Source organism: Mercurialis annua, linkage group LG3 (genome assembly GCF_937616625.2).
Source record: "Mercurialis annua linkage group LG3, ddMerAnnu1.2, whole genome shotgun sequence".
Taxonomy (NCBI): domain Eukaryota; kingdom Viridiplantae; phylum Streptophyta; class Magnoliopsida; order Malpighiales; family Euphorbiaceae; genus Mercurialis; species Mercurialis annua.
Window position 1 is genome coordinate 64,242,924 of NC_065572.1, and position 21,123 is coordinate 64,264,046.

General features: G+C 32.6%; 4 protein-coding genes across 6 annotated transcripts; 1 reads left to right on the top strand and 3 right to left on the bottom strand.

Moving 5' to 3' along the window:
- Positions 1 to 972: 972 nt before the first annotated feature.
- On the top strand, positions 973 to 4,672 carry LOC126673229 (transcription factor BIM2). 2 transcript variants are annotated; one of them, XM_050367299.2, is made up of 8 exons: positions 973 to 1,159; positions 1,300 to 1,389; positions 1,650 to 1,734; positions 2,067 to 2,136; positions 2,238 to 2,333; positions 2,896 to 3,311; positions 3,804 to 3,933; positions 4,326 to 4,672. In XM_050367299.2, the coding sequence occupies exons 2-8, from the start codon at positions 1,302 to 1,304 to the stop codon at positions 4,425 to 4,427; spliced, it is 987 nt and encodes a 328-aa protein (XP_050223256.1). In that variant the 5' UTR covers positions 973 to 1,159; positions 1,300 to 1,301; the 3' UTR covers positions 4,428 to 4,672. The 2 variants fall into 2 exon arrangements, with proteins under 2 accessions (XP_050223256.1, XP_050223255.1); XM_050367298.2 differs by having other exon boundaries at positions 974 to 1,159; positions 1,296 to 1,389.
- A 173-nt stretch (positions 4,673 to 4,845) lies between these two features.
- LOC126673230 (uncharacterized) lies at positions 4,846 to 11,124 on the bottom strand. The gene is made up of 11 exons (XM_050367300.1): positions 10,656 to 11,124; positions 10,030 to 10,193; positions 9,358 to 9,580; positions 9,141 to 9,283; positions 8,858 to 9,057; positions 8,622 to 8,756; positions 7,912 to 8,040; positions 6,554 to 6,969; positions 5,964 to 6,180; positions 5,574 to 5,767; positions 4,846 to 5,468 (listed from the first exon to the last, which is right to left on the bottom strand). The coding sequence occupies exons 1-11, from the start codon at positions 11,066 to 11,068 to the stop codon at positions 5,252 to 5,254; spliced, it is 2,451 nt and encodes an 816-aa protein (XP_050223257.1). The 5' UTR covers positions 11,069 to 11,124; the 3' UTR covers positions 4,846 to 5,251.
- A 1,729-nt stretch (positions 11,125 to 12,853) lies between these two features.
- On the bottom strand, positions 12,854 to 15,624 carry LOC126674940 (uncharacterized). Its single transcript, XM_050369491.2, has 6 exons — positions 15,153 to 15,624; positions 14,978 to 15,081; positions 14,518 to 14,615; positions 14,067 to 14,278; positions 13,368 to 13,423; positions 12,854 to 13,195 (listed from the first exon to the last, which is right to left on the bottom strand). The coding sequence occupies exons 1-6, from the start codon at positions 15,541 to 15,543 to the stop codon at positions 13,145 to 13,147; spliced, it is 912 nt and encodes a 303-aa protein (XP_050225448.1). The 5' UTR covers positions 15,544 to 15,624; the 3' UTR covers positions 12,854 to 13,144.
- A 2,692-nt stretch (positions 15,625 to 18,316) lies between these two features.
- Positions 18,317 to 19,131, bottom strand: LOC126675061 (uncharacterized). Of its 2 annotated transcripts, none has more exons than XM_050369635.1 (3): positions 19,008 to 19,131; positions 18,765 to 18,908; positions 18,317 to 18,629 (listed from the first exon to the last, which is right to left on the bottom strand). In XM_050369635.1, exons 1-3 carry the CDS (start codon positions 19,114 to 19,116, stop codon positions 18,514 to 18,516), a joined length of 369 nt encoding a protein of 122 aa, XP_050225592.1. In that variant the 5' UTR covers positions 19,117 to 19,131; the 3' UTR covers positions 18,317 to 18,513. The 2 variants fall into 2 exon arrangements, with proteins under 2 accessions (XP_050225592.1, XP_050225591.1); XM_050369634.1 differs by having other exon boundaries at positions 18,765 to 18,911.
- Between the last annotated feature and the right edge of the window lie 1,992 nt (positions 19,132 to 21,123).

The following is a 21,123-nucleotide window of genomic DNA, read 5'->3' on the forward strand; positions in this document are numbered from 1 at the left end:
TTCAAAAGAGAAAAGAAGGCCCGTAGTTCTGAGAATAAAATAGGCTAAGCCCGTAATTGGTCTAAAAATCTCTAGTTGAATTGGACAAGGCCCGGCATCTTTACTGGCCCAGTAAAGGAGCAACAGCCACGTGAAGCACGTGATTATGTGACCTGCGTTTCACAGGCTAACAGTTCTTTGCACGTCACGTGAACACCATGGCCCCCCTCCTACTTCCTCCACATTTTATTTTTAAATGTCAATTGAACTCAATATTAAATCTATTCTAAGCAATATCTTTTGAAAATATTTTAATCAAATTAAGATAATAGTTTTTTTTTGCTAAAAAGAAATAGTATAAATTTTTGACATTTATAACTAGAAGTTCATAAAAAAGATAGTTTAATGTCCCCTCAGCACTATTTATTTAATCATACAATTCAGCATTATATAGGATGACATATATTTGAATTATTAAAACTTGATTTATCATGTAAAATTATAAATTATTTTTTTATTGTATGATATATTTTATAAATAAATAAATGGATCAATCAATAAAAAAATTAAATTTTAATTATAATAAATATCAAGAAGTAATATTTATTAATTGAATTCATTCATTTATCTATAAAACTTATCTTTAAACTTTAGTTAAAATAAGCATCACTAAATGTAATATTTTTATTTAAAAATATATAATATTTGTTAATTATTTTATTTATTTATTTATATAACGTATCACACAATATATTAATGGTTCATAATTCAGCATGATAAATAGGTAGATTCATATAATTTTTGTTGGTGAATTATAAATAATTTTAAAGTTAAATAAAATATCAAACTATTTTGTAATTGAACTAATTTTATAAAATAATAGCCAACATTGAGATTATTATTAATAAAATTGATAATATGTAGCTTAAAGGTTGAACCTCACGGGAAGAATATGAGTAGATCCACATAGAATCAAGTACTCCACTTCCAGAAAAACAAAAATATATAAAAAAAAAACCTTGGCTTCTTAAATTTTCAAATAAAAAAATTCTGTCGACAGAGCCTAACTAACGGTGCCGCTGATTGCCGGGAAAAGTAACAACCAGACTGACAGCCGCCGTCTTCACCAGCACCGCAACCCAACTACCGAATTCCAAATATCTGAAAAGAAAAAACAAAGGTTCGTTGCTTAATATTTCTCTATCTCATTGCTCCAATTTATATAAATTACCAATCTTTTTTTCCCATTTATTACCAAATCAAACAGAGTTTAAGGAATCTAAATCATTGGTTTTTTTTAATGTTGTTTTGTTTAGTAAGAAATGAGAGGAAAAGGAAATCAAAATCAAGATGAAGAAGAGTACGAGGATGATGGACTCACTTCAAATGTTACTCATAATAATAACAAAGGTTTTTTCTTTTTGTTTATTCATTGCTGAGATCCAATTCTATTAAAGTTTGGTTCTTTTTTGTTTATGTTTTGAGTGTAATTGTGTTTTTAACTCTTTAAAGCTAAGAGGGTACTTCAATTTTGGTGGGTGTTGTTGTCTAATGGTAAAGTTTGGAGCTTTTACTTTGTGTTATGGATGTTGAGACTTGAGAGTAGTGATTTTTGAAATGGGGTGTTGAATTTTTAATGTTTGTTGATGTGGTTACTTTGAATGTGGCAGATGGGAAGAGTGGTGATAAGGCTAGTGCAATAAGATCGAAGCATTCTGTTACTGAGCAGCGGAGGAGGAGTAAGATTAACGAGAGGTTTGTTAGCTTATTTCAGAATTTGGCTGTGATTTGTGTTTCATAATTAGATAAAAGTTTGGTTTTTGATGTTTGAGTTGGGGTTTTTTTGTTTGGTATTCTTGCTTTATTAGATAGGTAGTTGACATATAGGATGCTAAATTGCTTCCAGAAAATAACTGAACATACCATGTTTGGTTACTTTTACTTCAGTTTGTTTCAATGAATTTTAGATTTTAGTGGTTTGTGATATGATGGGGTGTCTATACTTAGATACTTTCTTGAATTAGAATCTGAACTGTGGAAAAAGCTTTTAAATGGTAGATGAATGAACCGTAATCTATTTCTTTCAGATTTCAGATTTTGAGAGATCTTATACCTCATAGCGATCAAAAGAGGGATACAGCATCATTTCTCTTAGAGGTATGTCTTAAATATGGAAATAAACAATGGCATCTATGTGAACACATTAGTATAGTACATGTGATGCAGTTTGTTGATCGTTAATTTGTGTTTTTCTGCAGGTGATTGAATATGTACAGTTCCTACAAGAGAAGGTGCAAAAGTATGAGGGCTCGTATCAGGGTTGGAGTTCTGAGCCTACGAAGTTGATGCCATGGGTAAATTGTTGATTCTTGATTATATATTGTGCCAACTTAGAAAAAGACCATATGATAGACGAACATTGTGGAGTATTTTTATGCATAAAACTCAGTACAAGTTATGATATTTCATTTAATAAGTTGGTGTGCTTTGGCGTTTTGCATAGACTTTTTACTCTGCAAATGTGGAATGTTTTAAATTGAAGAATAAATAATCTTAGATTCTTATTAATGGCAGTTATAGAAACCTTACAATATGAAAGAAGCCAATGAACATTCCTCATTAAGAAATTGGATTTGTTTGGAATATGTCCATTGAAGCTTGTTCATTTTGAATAAAGCAATTCGATTTCTTGTTATGCTCTTCACTGTAATTTCAAGGAATGGTTTTAATTGCTTCTGATGTAATAGGGTTTGCAATGCATTCGAATATGCACATTGGCACGTCGAAAGTTTCACTTACAAATTTATTATATTAAATCAGCATTTTCCTTTTTGAAACAAAGAAATAGTCATTGGCACGTCGAAAGTTTCATGAACAAATTTATTATATTAAATCAGTATTACCCTTTTGAAACAGAGAAATAGTCATTGGCGCGTCCAAAGTTTCATTGGTCATCCACAACAAATAAAAAATGGTTCTGCTCCTGGGTCAACTATTACTGGGAAATTTGACGATAATACAATTTCTATCCCCTCAACTATGCTTACAGACACACAGAATCAAGTAGATTCCGACCCTAGCAGGGATGTTACGTGCAAAGCAATGGAACGACAGCCTGAAGTAGCAAACAAAGTTATGCTTCATCCCGCATCCTTACAAACAACCGCACAAATTCCTGTTTTTAGTGACGGTGTTATTGCACATCCTCCTCAGCAACCGGTAACAGATGCACATTCCACTGAGTTCCCCATGGCTGGCAGTCCACTGAACCAGCAGGAGGAGCTAACAATTGAAGGTGGTACAATCAGTATCTCCAGTGTTTACTCGCAAGGGTAGGTATATCTTGTACCTTTTTGGTTCTTTTGGTGTCAAGGTTTTTTACTGTCCTGTAGCTTCTACTTTAGCATGGAGATTCTTAATGGAATGAAAATATAGTTTATGTTTACCCCTTCATCTGCTTTCTTCGGTAGTCTGTATTCAGAAGTTCTATAATCTTCAACCTTATGATCTCTCGACTCCCGTTTAGGGACGGGAGAAGTTTTTTTGTGGCTAACTTTAAATTATTGTGAACTGGGGAAGGGAGTGGTGGCGTGGTTTTGTTCCAAGTTTAAAATCTTATATTTTCTAGCTTTTTCTGCGAGTTCAGAATGATGTGCCATGTATGATATTATGCAACGCAAAGTTATGCTCAGTTCCTTGCCCTCACTTAGTATTGCATATTTATTTTCAAACATAAGCATTGCATATTTAGCCGGCCTTCTTTGCAATTTACTGCTAAATTACAGGCTGACAACCGATAAGAATTTTTTTTTTTTCCGGAGCAGGTTGCTGGATAATCTCACACAGGCATTGCAGAGTGCTGGTGTTGATTTGACACAGGCCAATATCTCACTGCAGATTGATCTGGGTAAGAGGGCAAATAGAGGACTGACATCTGGAACATCTAATACTAAGGTACGGATTGTAAAATAGGAATGTAATAATAAAATTTTACCCCTATAATTTGGGGCGTACATTCTGCTTAAACCGAAACAAACTCAATTTTTTTTCAAAACCGAACCGAACCGACTTGTATAAGAATTTAAAATATTTAAACCATACTGATCCGAATTAGTCGGTTCAGTTGTTTTTTTTATTTGATCGGGTTTTTTCAGTTCAGTTTGTACTAAAACTGAATTTAAAAAAAATATTGCCAAAAGCAAACTGAATAACCGAAAAATAAATACAACGTGAAATCAAATTAAATCAACAAATTTAATTCAATTTGATTATATGCGGTTTGGTTTGATTTTTACACACTCTGGCTACATATAAACTCAAACCAACCTATGCATCTTCTTTCACAGGAAGATCTGAATACCGCTACTAGCAATGAAGGAGCCACACATCTTCGGGATTTCCCCAGCAGAGAGGACACAGACCAGGTGCAAAAGCGGCTGAAGACGTAAGATCTGTGTAGGTTTTCATGTCTTGTTTTGTTTATTTATGGGTGTACATACTATGCTTTGGTGTTCCAGACTCACATTTGTTGAGATTCTTGTGCAAAGCTATTATCTTAGAGGGTATGTTTCCTATGGAGTTCCCCTTTAGATCTCTGATTGAGAGATGCTATTGCCTGTATCATCGCCTTTGTATCGTACATATTGATTATATATACATAAATATATGAAATGAAGCCTTTGTTTTGTTATTATCCCCTGGGAAGATGATTGTTTTATTGTTAGCTATATCATGTCCATGGTTTATGCATTGCGTGCAAGAAGCAAAAAGTGCTTGCGCTGTTTGATCATCAAGCATCTAAAGTCCAGTCTAATAAGAAAAAAAGAACTTGCAGTGTCTTGATGATTGCTGTAAGGACTGATCACGAATCTGTAAGCTACTTTATCTTTCTTCATTATCAAAATAAAACAGTACCTGTAAATTAAAGGCTAGTACAAGAGTAAAGATTGCTCAGTTATCTATCAGCATCTGCAAGACAAAGCAATCACAAAATTTACACTTGCGAGGGCTTGAGCAATATTCCCGTCTACTTTGCAGCAATTCTGGCTTTTTCGGTCATTTTCACACCCCATAATTTTGATCAGACAAGGCATAATCATGTGCTCTTTCTTCACACCATCTTCGCCGTATTCGTCTTCAGAATTACCACTACAGCATGTTCTTTCTTCACACCATCTTCACCGTATTCCTCTTCAGAATTACCACTACAGCATGTTCTTTCTTCACACCATCTTCACCGTATTCCTCTTCAGAATTACCACTACAGCATGTGCTATCTCGTATTCTGGCTTTCCTGACCATTTCTATACCCCATAATTTTGATCAGAAAGGCATAATCAAATGCTCTTTCTTCACATTGAGTATAGTAACCACCTTCGCCAAAATGTCCCGCAGCCATATTCGTCTTAAGAATGACAGAGGATGAACAACTCGAGCATGTGCTATCGCGTATTCTGGCCACCCATTTTGCAGCTTCCCAAACTCCAACCCTGAAAATGTTTTGTTGAACAGCAAAAATATGAATACAAGATATACTTTGGAAAAATGCTTGTATTTAATCATCAATTTTTGATAGCACAGGAATATGAATTTGCCTTGAGTCGAGAAATGATGCTGTAACAAGTACTGAAGGAACGCAGCCATTGCTGGGAATGTTATCATACGGAGAATAATTTTGAATATAATCAAACTCCGACTTCATCTGAGGATTCCCAAATTCATCATAGTCTAGTATGGTAAGAGGCAAACTCGGATCCAACAACGTGTTGCATATGTCAAGAAATGGGACCTGAAGAAATATTACATGCTCGATTAGAAAAAAATATATTTTAATGCTACATGTCAACTCTGGTTACCAAAAAGGCAATGTCACAACTGTAATGTGTTCTCAACAAGAAAGAAGCAAATAAGCAATGAAATCACTAGTTGAATATCAGTTCTTATAATAGTTTTATTTCTTCCTTTTGCACTGTATGATAGCTGACCTTCAATATGGCAGCGCGAAACAGATTACGGTTCATATTCATAGCGGCCCCAACAAGAAGTCCCCCAGCACTGAGTCCAATTGCACTTAGACGATCTCTGTGGACGTAGCCCTCACTAATGAGGTAATTACCGCATGATATAAAATCATATATGGAATTGTGTTTGTTCATTCCGCTGCCTGATATATGCCATGAAGAAGCACCACCACCACCACCCCTGCCCGAAGAAATATATATTAAGAGAGTCGAACTACAATGAAAAAAATTGTCACAATGCCATATAAATAATTTCAATCAAGAGGCTACTTGTTATGTAGCATATAACTAATAAAACTCGATAGAGTTGAAATTACAGACTAAATAGGTCATAAAATAACAGAAGTTTCTTCCAAGAGTAAACCAAGCACAAAAACTTGAATATATCAACATTCACACTTAATTTAAGGTGTAGCAGAGGATGAACTTCAAACATGATGCATTTTATTGTAAACATATGATATGAGTAAACCATTGATGCCAATTTCAATGCAGCAAATAGCAATGCACTGTAGTAAGCAGTAAGAGAGGAGATTAATTTTGATTGATCAAACCTCACATCAGCAAAAGCCATCACCCAACCACGATCAAGCAAGCTCAGGCGCTCCGTGCACCAGCTTTTATCAAGGATTTCTCCATACGCCCCGTAGCCTTCTAATATTCCAGGAGATGTACCCCTTTCCCAGGCCTTTTGAGAGTACAAGATGGTCAGTGGAACTCTAACACCGTCATGGGAAATGACTTCCTTCTTTTCACAACAGTATGCATTATAGAAATCTTTCCATCCCCTTGATTGAATACAATTCCCAATTTTGTCTTCACTGTTTTCCACATCAAGACATATATGAGTATTCATATTATGGGTTGGTAACCTTGTTCCATGATCATCAGAAATTCCCCTTACTTCCTCTTGCTGCACAATCGAGAATGTTTGTTTTGACATGTCATAGTCCACAGTCACATCAGGCATCTGAATGTTCAAAGGGAGTCAAATTAGTAGGTTCATCACATATGATACTAGTGCCAATGAGATTTCTAGTCTACTCACATCTAAAAGAAGTACATGAAAGCTAAGTATTTCTTGTTTGAGAATTTAATCCTGTATGAATAAAGGTAATTTGAAGCGACAGTTCTGCTTTTTCTCACCAACTCAAGAGCATGCCAAGTTTTCAGAGTGATGAGCAGCTGCTATGCATAGCTAAAGAAGAACAACGCCCTTCAGAAATTGAATGCCATGTGAGTTGATATATTGATCAACAGGCTTTTCTTATTTTTAAAAAAATTCCATGGTAGTCCTTGGGTTGATTGAAAAATCTACTATATATGTTATTTTGTGATATACAATCAGGTCATGGTGACAATACTACTCATCCCAAAAGACTGATACTATCAAGTTACTATTACAGTAAGCGGGTTTCCGTAACTTGGCCCTCTCTTTTTTTTCCCGTCCTCTAAGCACTTAGCATATAAATCAAGCTTGATTGCCAAAATATCAGCCTTCAGACTATCATTGCCTGCTCGCCTAATAATTCAAGGGCCTGGATTTCTTGTGAAGGAAAGGGATTCTCACAATAGCTATATCAATATAGCCAATAACAAATGAGTGCAGAATGTGATGTTCTCCTTCAATTAAAAAAATTGGCATGAACTAATACTGTTACACTGCAAAATCAGTTTTCATCAAACAGACCACATCTATAATTTTTTAAATCAAGTAACTTAGAATTACGTAACTTCTAAGATACATGTCAGCTAAAAGGCCTGTACTTAGGAGATAGAAGAGGATTCACTGGTTGTTGGATATCAGTATTAAGTATAATAATGCATGTTAATGAGAAAGAGAGGCTAAATCTATTTATTATCACACAAATAGGTAATTTAATTCTGGTATTTGTTCTAATGAAAGTCATACCACTGGTGATGACAAAACCACACGGTATACTGGGTTCATGAAGTCATGATTTGACCCTGGAACAACGCTGCATAGATCCGAAGGCATAGGGAAAAACCATGGATTAAGATCCTCCACCACCAATTCACTCTGCAAAGTTGAAAGTGAACAAATTAAGCATTTTTTTTGTTTGAAAATATAAAGCAGCAAATGTTGCTTTCAATGTTCTCTGATTATTTGGGAAGAAAATACTTAGCATTCATGGCACAATTGGAAGTAGTTGTTTGGACCAGCCCACAAGGGAAAATGATTAATCTGGTAACATTAACACCACACTTGTTTTCTACCAAACAGCAGCAGCAATATGGATCTTTTTCAGACTATAGTGATACTAACACGTAAATTTTAATTGCAAATTACTGTTATCACCACCATATTAAGCTATACCTTTCTTCCTAATTATATCATTCATTAATATTATAGAATCCAACCTTATATGGCTAAGCAAAATAAGATGCAAGAAACAGGGAACTGATGACATGCATATTGATCATTTACCCGATTCTCTCATATCAAAAGTTACCTATGATGCATGGAAACGGAAACTATTGTTGTATAAATAATGAACAATGTAATGAAAAAAACATTTCTATTATAAGGCACTGTATGCAAAACCAACAAGAGAGTAACAGCAAATGTGTGATATCTGATCTACTGTATGTAGCACATACCTTAAAATTAACATTAATAGGAAGATTAATGGAGCATAACATCGGAACACCCTTTCTCTGGAGAAATATCACCAAATGCCCATTAAAAATGTCCATGTCTTGAAAGCCCATGTCTTCACTTGGAAGGATAATATTCTGTAAAAAGGAAGAACTGTGTAAAAAACGAGGAAACGGGATAAGGCAAGCTTCAAAAATGAGCATACATTTTAATGGTGGGTATTGTAGAAGAACTAGACCTGCCACTTCCGTGTCTGTATGTCTTCAACTTGACATGTAGCCAAGTAATAATTTTCACCGTTCCACCCACTTAATGGAGCATTTGTTAGAATATAGAAAGAACCAGAGTGATGCTCCAAAAAATACTGTACACCCGAAACACGTTTATGTACTCTTTGCAGACCATGAAGGGGATTGGCCGCTTCAATCACATAAACCTGTAAAAGAAGCCATTGGACATAAGCCTCATCAAAAGAGTAAATGTTGGGAACAATTCAAGTTGAGATAAGTTAATTCGTTCCTCAGATGAAGTTCTTGAATTTGAGTTTACAGTTATGAACTTGCCATCTTTTGTGCTTGTTATATCCACACAAAAGCTCAAGTCACTTTCTGTAAATACTGTGACATGATCTATCTCATCAGATCCTAGTTTCGTGCAGAGAACCCTATCAAACATGATATAGGTGAGATAATTTTCCGACCACAGTGAGATGGCTCAACAAATGAGTAAAATGTTTGCCTGTAAGGTCGCTGACTCTCATCTGTTATTGTATAGAACAGAGTCCTGCCATCTTGAGCCCACGCCAAACTGACTACCCCATTGGTGTTTGATTTTGGAACAATCGATCCATTTCTGAGGTCTTTAATTTGAAGTATGAATTGTTCGCTTCCAGTAGTATCAAGTGTATATGCAAGATAGTTATGGTCCGGCGAAACTCGGCATGTACCAACGTGCACATAACCTGCATTTGTAAGGACAGCCATAAGCCTCGCTTGTTACTATAATAAAATCCATAATGAAAAGAAGGATTCTGATTATCTAATAATCAACCTAGACAAATGCCAGATTATTCTATTCACCAAAAAGGTTGAAGATTCAGATTGACAGTACATCTTTAAGACTTGTGTGGTACACATGGGGAGGTTCTATCCATTTAGAAACATTCTCAACATCAAGAACAACAATACCTCTTCCTGATCTAAATATGAACTGTTCTCAGATTCTTATGAACTTTGACACACAAACGAGAGAAGACAAATGACCATATTTAAGAGTAAGTGGTACATTTCTCTCAATATACATTTGGAAACAAAGCTCGACTATCAACAATTACACAGGAAATTTATACTAGATTAACTAAAAAAACAAAAAACCATATCATACAAATAAAAGTGTTATAAAGAAACCGACCATATTGTTCTGCAATCTGATTCCAATCAAGCAAAACTTGCTCCACGCCCAACTGCCTGATTGCATAATTCAAAATTGTCTTTGCCCAACCACTTTCCCCAGAGTCTAACTTCCTACAGAGAACTGGGTATTCCTTCCCTTCCGGAATGTACTGATAGTATAACCTGATCAACAGTCAAACACAATCTCAATTACTTATTCCAGCATTCTGACTAATTAAACCAAAACCAAAAGTAAATGGGATTCCGAGAGCCGAACGAGAATGAATACCACACAGAATAGTCAAGACCAGGCTCCCTAATAGAATGTTTAACCAATCCATTCGGGATCATAAGAACGGCACATAACTTAATAGAACAAATCAAACCGGTTCTTAACATTTTGAATCCCAAAGTTCACATTTTTAAATATTGTGCAGTCCAAAGTTGACATCTTTACATACACAATTATGCAAACACTAAGCAGGCACTATAATGAGAATAATTATACAACACAATTGTGCAACAAACTAATGAAACATTTGCAATGTTTGAACATTTAATGATAACAACATAAACAATAACTAAATACTCTATATCGCAAATATTCATTGGCTTGTTATAAAAATGACGGGTAAATGGACATACCAAGGGCCCCAACGGTGAGGCGGAGTAGAAACATTAACGGGCAACCGATTTTTCATCTCAGTAACCAAAGTTTGTTGCAGGTGTTGAGTGTCAGCCATGAAAGCTTGGGCATAAGAATTTTCTTGGTGAAGGTAGTTGATGAAATCAGGGTCGTTGGTGTTCTTCATCCAATGGTAAGGGTCTTGCCAGGTGGTTCCATGAGCAGAGAGAGTGAGAGGGATTTTCTTTGGCAATGGAGGAGGGGGTTGTGGTGGTGATGGTGATGGTGATGGAGGGTGGTGTTTATTGCATTTGGAAGAGAAGGGAGAAGAGGGTATAATGGGGATTGTGAAGTGGAAATAGGAGAGGATATTTGAGGTTTTGATGAATTTGAGTGAGGATTTTGAGCTTCTTAAGAGAGCTGTAAGTGCCATTTTGAGTGAGATTTCACAGAACAGAACGATGTTTTAAAGCGTGCACTCTACTTAGGCCCCCTTTGGAACACTTCTTCTTATTCACTAGAATTTATTTATAAATAGATTCCACGGGAATTTATTTACAGTTGGAATGAAAAACTGTAAATTATAGAATTAAAATAAATTCTGCATATTTATATTTTGAACGAATTCTAAAATTTAATTCTTTTTAATTTATTTCTAAATTAACCTTATAACTATTTTACTAAATATTAAAATACTAAATTACTAGCATAAGCTATTAACATAAATGAATATATATATTTTTTAAATTTCACAAAATTAAAATATAACAACATAAAACACATAATTAGTATTTCTAGAAAATGATGTGGACACGCTCTAACTAAAGACATTTTCTGTTTTTTTTTTTTCATTTTGTCCATTTAAAAGTTACACACATATAATTAAAATTACATAAATAATGGGTTTGGACTAAAATATCAATAATAAACCAGTTAAATCAAACTATGTACACCCCTACTCTAAATGATTAAGGAGTTTTAATTAAAGAACGATTGTTTCCTCATTAAATAGATTTACAATTATTAAAATTTCTATTTTGTTTCCTCTAAACGATTAAGGAGTTTTAATTAAAGAACGATTGTTTCCTCATTAAATGAATATTACAATTATGTAATTAATAAATTACCATAAAACCATAATTTAAATAACCAACTAGTAATAATATAGGAAGAGTTATTAAGTAAATTTGCATGCCCCCCCTCCCCTCCGTGCTTTTATATATAGTATAGATATAGATATAAAGGATTTTTTTTTGAACTTTATCCAAATGAAAAGAGTTCAATTTAATACTTTAGGGTGATATTGAAACGTAAAAATATAAAATAGGATGCATTTGACGAAATTATAAGGTCGGGATATTATTGCAAAAAAGAAGTAAAGGTCGGTAGTTTTTGAGGGTATTAACCAATTTAAATACATCTAAAATTGAACGACATAAACGCCTAACAAACACTTCAGTTCGATTTTTATTTTTTTTTATATCTTAAATTTTAAAAGTCAGTTTTGTCCAATTTTTCAATTGCATCTTTTTCAAAATTGTAGTTGGCCACTTAAAAATGTTTGAATATATACTTTATATGGACATATATAATTTTGATGTTTAATATTTTAAAAATATTAAAAGTTTGTTTAAGCTACTCTCAAATTTAAAGGACATGGAGTATAATTTTAAAAAAAATAGGTATATTAAAACTGAAATTTACAAATAAAATAAAATTGACGATTTTAAAAATTTAAATATAAGCAAAAAAGACTGAAAATGTTGAATATTATGATTGGGCCAAAAATATTATAAGACAGTCAAATTTGAACTTCACAGTTGAGCAATTATTATTTAAGAAAATAACTTCAGCGTGTATTTTAGTTTCATATATTAGTGCCAGAAAAACATAAAATTAATCTTATCATTTAAGAAAATGACTTCGGAGTGTAATTTGGTTTTATCATTGTTGTCATCATCAAATGAAAATCTTTCGCATAGTAAAAGCTATATAATCGATCAAAATGTTCAGGCTGTTCGATAAATTAGTTTTAAGTTTTAACATTTCTAACAGTGCGAAAATTGCAAATTACTTCCAGTTTTGATCCAAGTTGAGAATGACATTGCCTCAGTAATTTATTTGTATGAAAATGAACGTTGAAGCTATTTTAAGATATCATATTTCAGTGAGAATGGCAGTCGAGAAGTAGCTGAGAGAGAAATCTTAAGACATCGCATACAATTATAACTAAAAATATCGAATTAACTTAATCAAGAAATCTCTATACAAAACGAACACGTTTTTACCTTCCCTTACTTTCTAAGCAGGGCAATATATAACTACCACTGTCCAAATAATCAAATTAACGAAAGAACACAATCTGTTACTAACTGCAATAGGTATGCCTCTGTACCCACACCCGGGATGACATTCGTCTTGCATATATTTCTCCCACAACCACCATGATAAACTTTCCATTCTTTACAAATGTTAGATCATTATATTTATTCCAATAATATCTTTAAATCTAACCGGCAGTTTCAGTTGCTTTCTTCACGTGCTTCTCCTCTTCAATATCCTGCAATTATGTCCACAAATTTTCTAATGAATCCCTAAACAATCTATACATTATAATAATGTAGCAGTAAGTGATGCATACTAGTAATGTGCGTCTATTGTTCAAAACTGTGCGGGACTAGAAATGACAAGTCACAGCAAAAACCCTACAACAAACGATAAAATGAACTTACAGAATTATCAATCTTGTCAAAATCATCATCGAAGCTTCCATCATCATCACCGCCATCTGAAAAATACTACAGGTGATTAACCGACTGAAGGTGAAGAGTGCATGAAATGGGAAACTTCAAGTATTACAAAATACAAACAGTTATCACCAACTACCACTCCAGTTCAGTTCACTTGAATAAAGAACAGACCAATGGATCTATATAGTCATTTTAAATACACCAGTGTGTTTGTGATTTAAGCCAGAGCAGATTATTATCTATACAAGTGTACACACTGACAAAAACAATTCAGCCATTAATTAGTACCACATTGTGTGGTCAACAATGTAAACTAACAAGGATTTCAACGAAATAGTTATAGGTAATATTTGGAGTAAAATATTGCTATCAATGTGAAGTGCAAGAATCATCAAATTCATCTTTCCTCTAAGATTCTAGGTTTAAAGGTCGTCTAGTATTTCAAATTCAGCATTTTGAAACTCTTCAGTATTGGTACATACTGCATCATGTAGAAAATTTCATTAGGTTCTTGGTTTTTATATTCTGTCAACTCATCATCCAAAAAATAAGTAGCAAATGACAGATATGGTCCAAGCTCAGTTGTTAATCAACAAACAATTATAACTTCAAAATCAAAAGAATGGACTGATGTGAAACCACATGCTATTTGCAATTCTATAATATGTTCAAAGAAAATACCTGGACCACCATCGCTGTCTTCAAGATCTCCCAAAAGAAAAGTGTCGAGGTCCTGCTCAGCCGATGATGCAGTTGATAGCCTGCTTTTCAGGTTCTTATCTTTCACCTCAGAACCAGAATTTTCTTCAGATACTACACTTAGATTGGATTTTTCCTCTTTTATCTGCTCTTCTTCTTTGCGCTTAACCTCCTCCATATATTGTTTCTCATACCTGAGCGACCAAGAGAAACACATATCACATTCATACAGCCCTACTGCATTAAATTTAACTACATTGTGTAAACAAAGCCAACAAAATCAAATGTGTATTGTGGATATATGATTTACTAACATCCCTATTTTGCTTTTCACAGAAAATCTCAATTTTCACATAAAGCATAAACTACAATATCTTTCTATTAACAATACAAGCACAATAGAGCCAACTCAACAAAAGAATTAGGAACTTACGACGCAACATGAGTGCTCACAAGTGTAAAATAAATCTTCCAGAATCTCCTTTCTTTCATCATACGAGGGCATAATTCATACCTCAACTTAGAGATTTGCTGCAACAGAATAACCACAGACAACAAAAAAACTCAAAGTTACCTCTAAGCTAAGGAGTATAATACGAAACAACTTGAAAATAAAAATAAAAATAAAAGCCATTCCTCGACATGCAAGTCCTATTGCTCAATAGTGTCCATTTCGATTCATTATTATCTATCATTTTCAGCAAAAGATTGAATCCTTGCAAAATAATTTTCCGGGTAGCACTAATTCATTTTCTTTCGCTATCCAAAACACGAGAAATTTCAACAACGTCAAGATTAAACTTGAATGCTAACTACAACATTTTGCTCAGTCAAAAACCTAATAACAGCTACGGCATTGTCTCTAATAATTACAATTACATCATTTAAATTACCTTGACATTAGTGAGAACGAGAGTCGCATGCCTCTCTTGCCACTCATTAAGATCCTTCCGTACATTAGACGCCGTATTTGCCGCATCAGACACCTCCGCTTCATCTACACCGTTCATACTAAAAATCATCATCGTCATAATTAAAAAAAAAAACCTAATCGAGAGTCTAATTTACCTTGAATAGGAAAATTCTGAAAAGTAACAGAAGTAAGTCCCTTAACAAAATCTCTCAAATCATCGGTGACTCCAAATCGGAGAAGCTCATCGGGATCTGAAGAAGAAGGAGACGACAACGATGACGTGGAAGGAATAGAGACAATGGAGGAGAGTTGAGGAGGGATAATATCGGAAATGGACTTGATTTGGATCTGATCGGCTTGTTTGAGAGCGGCGGTTTTGAACTGATCGGCTTTTTTGGAAGCTTCGAATGCAAGTTCTTTGGATTTCTTGGCGGTTTCGGCGACTAGATCGGCGATTTTGTTGGAGGATGAAGTTAGGTTTAGGGTTTGGGATTTTTTGGCCGCTTCTTCTGCGAATAGCTTTGCTCGGTTCCATAAGTCTTCCATTTTCGCCTTCTTTGATTTGCTCTGTTTTTTTCTTCACAATCTTTCTGTTGAAAATATATTGGTGTTACTAAATTACACTCAATCTGACGTCGTTATGAAAATAATATACGAGATCTAATTGGCTATTTAAAAATCAGGCAAAATATAAATTTAGGTCACTGAACTATCACACTTTTTAAAATTGGATCCTTCCACTATAAATTGTATATATTAAAATTGGATCATTCCATTATAATTTTGTATAATAAATTTCATTTTACTCTCTGAACTCTGCACAAAAAATCAATTAAAGCCAAGTCTAGGGGCAAATTGAACCTTTGTTGTATATTTGTAGCAAAAAGTTAGTAATCTTGGATATTATCTCTCAGCATAAGTTAATTAAATAGTTAAACAAAATCGAATCCACTAGCAAAATATTCAAAACTAATTTGACAAATGTTTAAAATACTATCAATTAAATTTGAGTTTGAATGATTTAAAAAACAATTGAGTTTGAATCACTCGAGTATAACGTTAATTTGAATTCAAACATTAAAAATTTTGCTTCTATAGATATTCAAGTGTCTTTATGTTTTTATTAATTTGTATTTTAAATTTTTCATATTTATATATTTATGATAATTTTTATATTAAAATAAAATTTTCAAATTTTAAATATAGATAATCATAATTAAATTTTACTATTTACTTTATTATATAGAGTTCAAGCTTTCAAAATAAATTCAATTGCATTTAATTTAAATTTTATATTTTATATTTTTAGAATCAAATTAGATTTTATTTAACAATATCTAAACTCGACTCTATCAATACCCTGATCAAAATTAGAAAAATCTAAAAGTTAGTAATTTCGGTAGGGTGTAAACAGGCCGAGCCGATTCAGAGCTATACTTAGGGGTGTGTAAAACCAAACCGAAACCAAAAACTGAACCAACAAATTAAGTTCGATTCGGTTTAAGATTGTAAAGAAATTTTGGTAGGCCAGTTCGGATCGGTTTTGAACATAAAAAAAAATTTAGGCAATTTTTCATGTAAACCAAACCCAAAAAACTGAACCGAACCAAAAATCAACCGAAACAACCAGTTCGGTTTTGTTCGGTTTGAAAAAATATTTTTTCCAAAAACTCCGGTTCGGTTCAAACTGATTGCACACCCCTAACTAGTAACTATACTAAGTTAGACGTTGCGTTCGAATAGATTTACATGTTCAAAATTAAAATCAAACTCGAGTTTGGTTCAAGTTCAATACAAAAACTAAAAATTTATTATTGTAAAATTATCAAATTTATACATTCAATTTGTTTTTTCATTGAAAAGGGAAAAATCAACACACTGATTTAATATCTACACAAACTTAGAAGTATAAATAGTGAATAAAATAATAATAACTTATTATTTTAAATATATCAAAGACTCGTTTAATCTCACCAGTCACGTAAATTCCTTTAATTTATATTCAAATTTAGATCGAAACTGAAGTTTAGTAGTTCAAATTTTTTTTTTTAACCAAAGATAGAATTCATTGATGAAGAGTAAATTACATTGGAAAGTCATATAACAAAGTTAATATATGATCTTTCAATTTTGATCTAAAATACTAACAAACAACCCAAGATACAAGCAAAAATAAATCGAAATTAAGCAAATCTAAACATCGATTCCGCATAAAAGGACCGAACAAGAACTTAAGAGCGAAGTTCCGTTGGAGCGGGTCTTCGATTTGTCCTTCCGATTTGACCGGCAAACCGCTTGATCCGTTGAAGCTAAGTATTTCCGATCCTCATCTTCAATGAAATTCTAAAAAGTTAGAACAATACCCATCCAAAAATTTTAGATCTATAAAAAATTGACTATGAAGCTTGAACAATCACTTGAGATTCTTGATAGATCTAAAAACACACACCATAAAAACATAAACTTTCAAGCAAAAGAACACTAAAATTCATACCGAAAAAGCTATTAAACGGATAAATTTATTGAAATAAGGCTTAAGTTTATAAAAGATTAAACTTTTATGGGCGGAGAGGAGGCGATTTCCGATTGAGATCGGAAAATCACCTCCTCCCACCCTTTAAGAGATGAAGTAGAGAACAAGTTGTTTAAAGAGAAGGGAGAGGAAAAAATTTTTAGAGAGAGAGTCAAATGTAGTAGTTCAAATTGAAGCTTGATTCAAATTTTTTAAAAAGAAAAATGATTTTTTTTTAAATTGATCTCGACTGATTACGGAGCAGCCCAAGTCGTTTTCGCCCTAGTCTCGGCCCTGGACACTCAGTAGCTGAATTTCTGCGAGAAGTGCTACAACTGCGGTCTGAAACAGAACCCATGTTTCGAGAGATGATAAATAATTAAGTAATGAAATATCTCTAGAAAACTGAAAAGACAGATTGGTTCAAACAATTGAAGCATCAAGCATGCATCCATTTAGGTTTTTAGCCTTTCAATGTCATGTTTCCAGTGCATGCACACATGTTTGTGCCACCCAATTCTGTACGGCTTATTATCGTAAGCTGTACCACCAAAAATATGTCTATTTTTAGCTGCCTCTCAAATTTGACCAGCATACAAAATTTCATAACATACATAAAATGCAGATGGTGGATATAATTCTTTTTCCTTTGACCTAAAATGCATTTAATATGGAGATGTAATCTTCAAAGAAACTGATCCAATTTTTGATTTGAAAGTAGGTTTTTTTAATTTATTAAGAAGAATGATACTCAGTATCAAAATTCAATTTTAAATTAGTTCTTTTTCAACAAGATAGAAGGTCTAATTATACTTCGAAACATAGGCTAGCTAAGATTATAGTAATTTGTTACATAATAGTAATACAAGGGCTATGGTCCATGCATAATATAATGTCGGCCATTACAAACATAACATATAGTTAAAAAATAAAACATATTCCTGATTCTCCTAAATACATACAAGAAAACATGCAAAATTGTTGTTCTAACTTCTAACATTTCTTCATGGAGCAGCCGGCAAGGATTTGTTATGTATAGGACGTCTTCTCCGAACTCGGGAATAATCCATCGTGAAAAACTCCGACGTGTCTGCCCGCTCCACCCATTCTTGCCTTGTTCCTGCACACATTTACATTCATAAATAAAATCCTCAAAAAGAAAATGAAATGGGACACTACTATATTATATACTACATATTTTTCACATATATATAAGTTTCTACTTCTGGTATGAATATATATAATTTAAATGTACCTGATAAATGTTTTTGGTGGTTATTGTTTGAAATGGGATGAACTTGAGCTTGAACATAAATTGGTGGGTCATGAGGAGCAAGGAGCAGCCTGAGCTTTCTTGGAAGTGAAGGATGAAAATGCAATCCATCAACAGTACTAATAACTGCTAAAAGATTAACAGAAACAAAGACATGAAAGTTAATCATGGGACAATACAAATTAAGACAAAAGAGAAATTAGATGGTTGATTTAGTTTACTTACCTTGTTGAGTATGAGATGATGATTGCAGCTGAATTTGAAAACCAACACAAGATGTTATGAAAAAAGACAGGCAAATGCATAGTGGTAATAATATCTCCATTTTCTTCATGAAGTTTGAGAGTATTAAGTTGCATGGGATAATTAATTAAGGTAGTAGTAGTACTTATATTAGGTAAGTAGGCGAAGAAAGTGTAGTCAAAATGCACAAAGCACAAAATAAAGAGTTCCAAAACAACATGGAAATCCTCTACTTTTCTCACACCTTTTGGGTTGTCTTTTTGTCATTTTCTCTCTATTTCACTCTTCACATTTCCCCAAATTTATTTATTGTATTCCTTCTTTATCATTTTTTTCACAATTTTAAAATATAAAATCGATATTTAAAACTTCTATAAATTTATGTTCATTTTTTTATGATAATCTTATTATACCCGGTTCACTTTTTTAGAATAAATTCTAAATATAGATAATCTAAAAAATTTATTTTAAAATTTATATTAGTATTTATTAGAAACGGACAAATATTTAAAAAAAGCATAGACAATTGTATTACAAATAGTATATTCTCTCTCTCTAAGATTATTACTACCATAGATATATGTAAAGTTACCAATGAGTTATAACGTAATGATATAAGTGCTGATAGAAATGTCAAGATGAATCATGACACGATAACACGATTCGTCTAATATATAAATATGGCGAATACGAGTTGAGGTTTAGCGGGTTCGTGTCATAAACATGTCAACCCGTTTATAACACAAAATAAATGGGTCGTGTAACTCGTGAACCCATCTAACCCGCCTAACCCGTTTATAAATTATATTATTTATAATAATATAGAAATAAAATAGTTATAATTTCATAAAATAAAATAAAAATTATTGAATTACTTATATATTAATTTATAAATAAAAGTTTTTATATTAAATTTTTATACTTAGAGTATTAATTGATAAATTTAAAGATAAAAATTATATTTATATGGTTTAAATATTTTTAAATGTTAAATGGGTCGTGTTAGTCGTGTAATAATGTTAACCGTGTTACCCGTTTTATCTTAACATGTTAATCGTGTCATGTCGTATCGTGCCGTGTCACTCGTTTAAAATTTGTGTCATGTTAGGGTTGAATGTTTTGACACGATTAATTAAACGGGTCGTCTTCGTGTTGACCCTAATCGTGTCAACAGAGTGGGTTGACACGACACATTTACGATCCGCCAACCTATTTTGACACCTCTAACTGAGCAGCAAATAATTATTTTTTCCACAAACATTTTCTCGTTCCAATTATAAAAAATATGGAAAATTTATTTTGCATAAAAATTAAATTTGGTTATTTTTATTAATGAAGCTCTTCTTATACAGTTAATTAATTAGGTATCTAGATTTTCTAAATATCATTAAGTACATATTTCAAAGACAGCATTGTTTCTTGGAATAAAAATAAATCTTGAAAAAATAATTTATTGCTAAATTTTTATATTGAATATAGGAATAACTAATGATGATTAAAAGACTAATAAAATTTATTGAATTACTAAAAATCATTATTCAAAATAAAAAAATTAATTATATATTTGATTATAATTTAAAATACTCAAAATAAATTAATAAATCCTATTTTTTGTGTAATATTAAACAAAACATTGCAATCTTTTTTCCCTTTAATGGAGAAATAGAGTTTTTCATTATTGTTTTGATAATTACTTATAATAAAATTATAATTTCTATATATGTTATCACTTACACTCAGTTTTTAATTATTTTTAGTTTTCAAAATACATAATTGTGTTCAAAATTTTGAATTTTATATTTTAAATTCAAACTTCCATATTCTTTATCAATTATACCAAATTCTCATCACACTTCATAAATGGCGCAAATATTTGAATTTAAAATACTCCCTCCGTCCCACTTAAGAAGGGACATATCCCTTTTACACATAGATTAAAAAAATAATAATTACTCTTGACTTTTCTTATTTTATCCCTATTAATTATTGTCTTGTAGTTTGTGTGTAGAGTATTAGCTTTAATTAAAGAAAAAGAAAATGAGGGTATAAAAGAGAATTCCTTGTAAAATGGCACAAAAACCATGATTTGGCCTTCTTA

Excerpts from the sequence above, each read along its gene's own strand:
- LOC126673229 (XM_050367299.2), top strand. The coding sequence starts at position 1,302 with ATGAGAGGAAAAGGAAATCAAAATCAAGATGAAGAAGAGTACGAGGAT. Across the intron at positions 1,735-2,066 it reads AGGAGTAAGATTAACGAGAG|ATTTCAGATTTTGAGAGATC; the intron begins GTTTGTTAGCTT and ends TATTTCTTTCAG. Across the intron at positions 2,137-2,237 it reads CAGCATCATTTCTCTTAGAG|GTGATTGAATATGTACAGTT; the intron begins GTATGTCTTAAA and ends GTTTTTCTGCAG.
- LOC126673230 (XM_050367300.1), bottom strand. The coding sequence starts at position 11,068 with ATGGCACTTACAGCTCTCTTAAGAAGCTCAAAATCCTCACTCAAATTC. Across the intron at positions 9,058-9,140 it reads AAATTCAAGAACTTCATCTG|AGGTTTATGTGATTGAAGCG; the intron begins AGGAACGAATTA and ends GGCTTCTTTTAC. Across the intron at positions 6,181-6,553 it reads ATGGCTTTTGCTGATGTGAG|GGGTGGTGGTGGTGGTGCTT; the intron begins GTTTGATCAATC and ends TTCTTCGGGCAG.
- LOC126674940 (XM_050369491.2), bottom strand. The coding sequence starts at position 15,543 with ATGGAAGACTTATGGAACCGAGCAAAGCTATTCGCAGAAGAAGCGGCC. Across the intron at positions 15,082-15,152 it reads TCAGAATTTTCCTATTCAAG|ATGAAGCGGAGGTGTCTGAT; the intron begins GTAAATTAGACT and ends TGAACGGTGTAG. Across the intron at positions 13,196-13,367 it reads TTGACAAGATTGATAATTCT|GATATTGAAGAGGAGAAGCA; the intron begins GTAAGTTCATTT and ends ACATAATTGCAG.
- LOC126675061 (XM_050369634.1), bottom strand. The coding sequence starts at position 19,116 with ATGAAGAAAATGGAGATATTATTACCACTATGCATTTGCCTGTCTTTT. Across the intron at positions 18,912-19,007 it reads ATCATCTCATACTCAACAAG|CAGTTATTAGTACTGTTGAT; the intron begins GTAAGTAAACTA and ends TTAATCTTTTAG. Across the intron at positions 18,630-18,764 it reads CCACCAAAAACATTTATCAG|GAACAAGGCAAGAATGGGTG; the intron begins GTACATTTAAAT and ends AAATGTGTGCAG.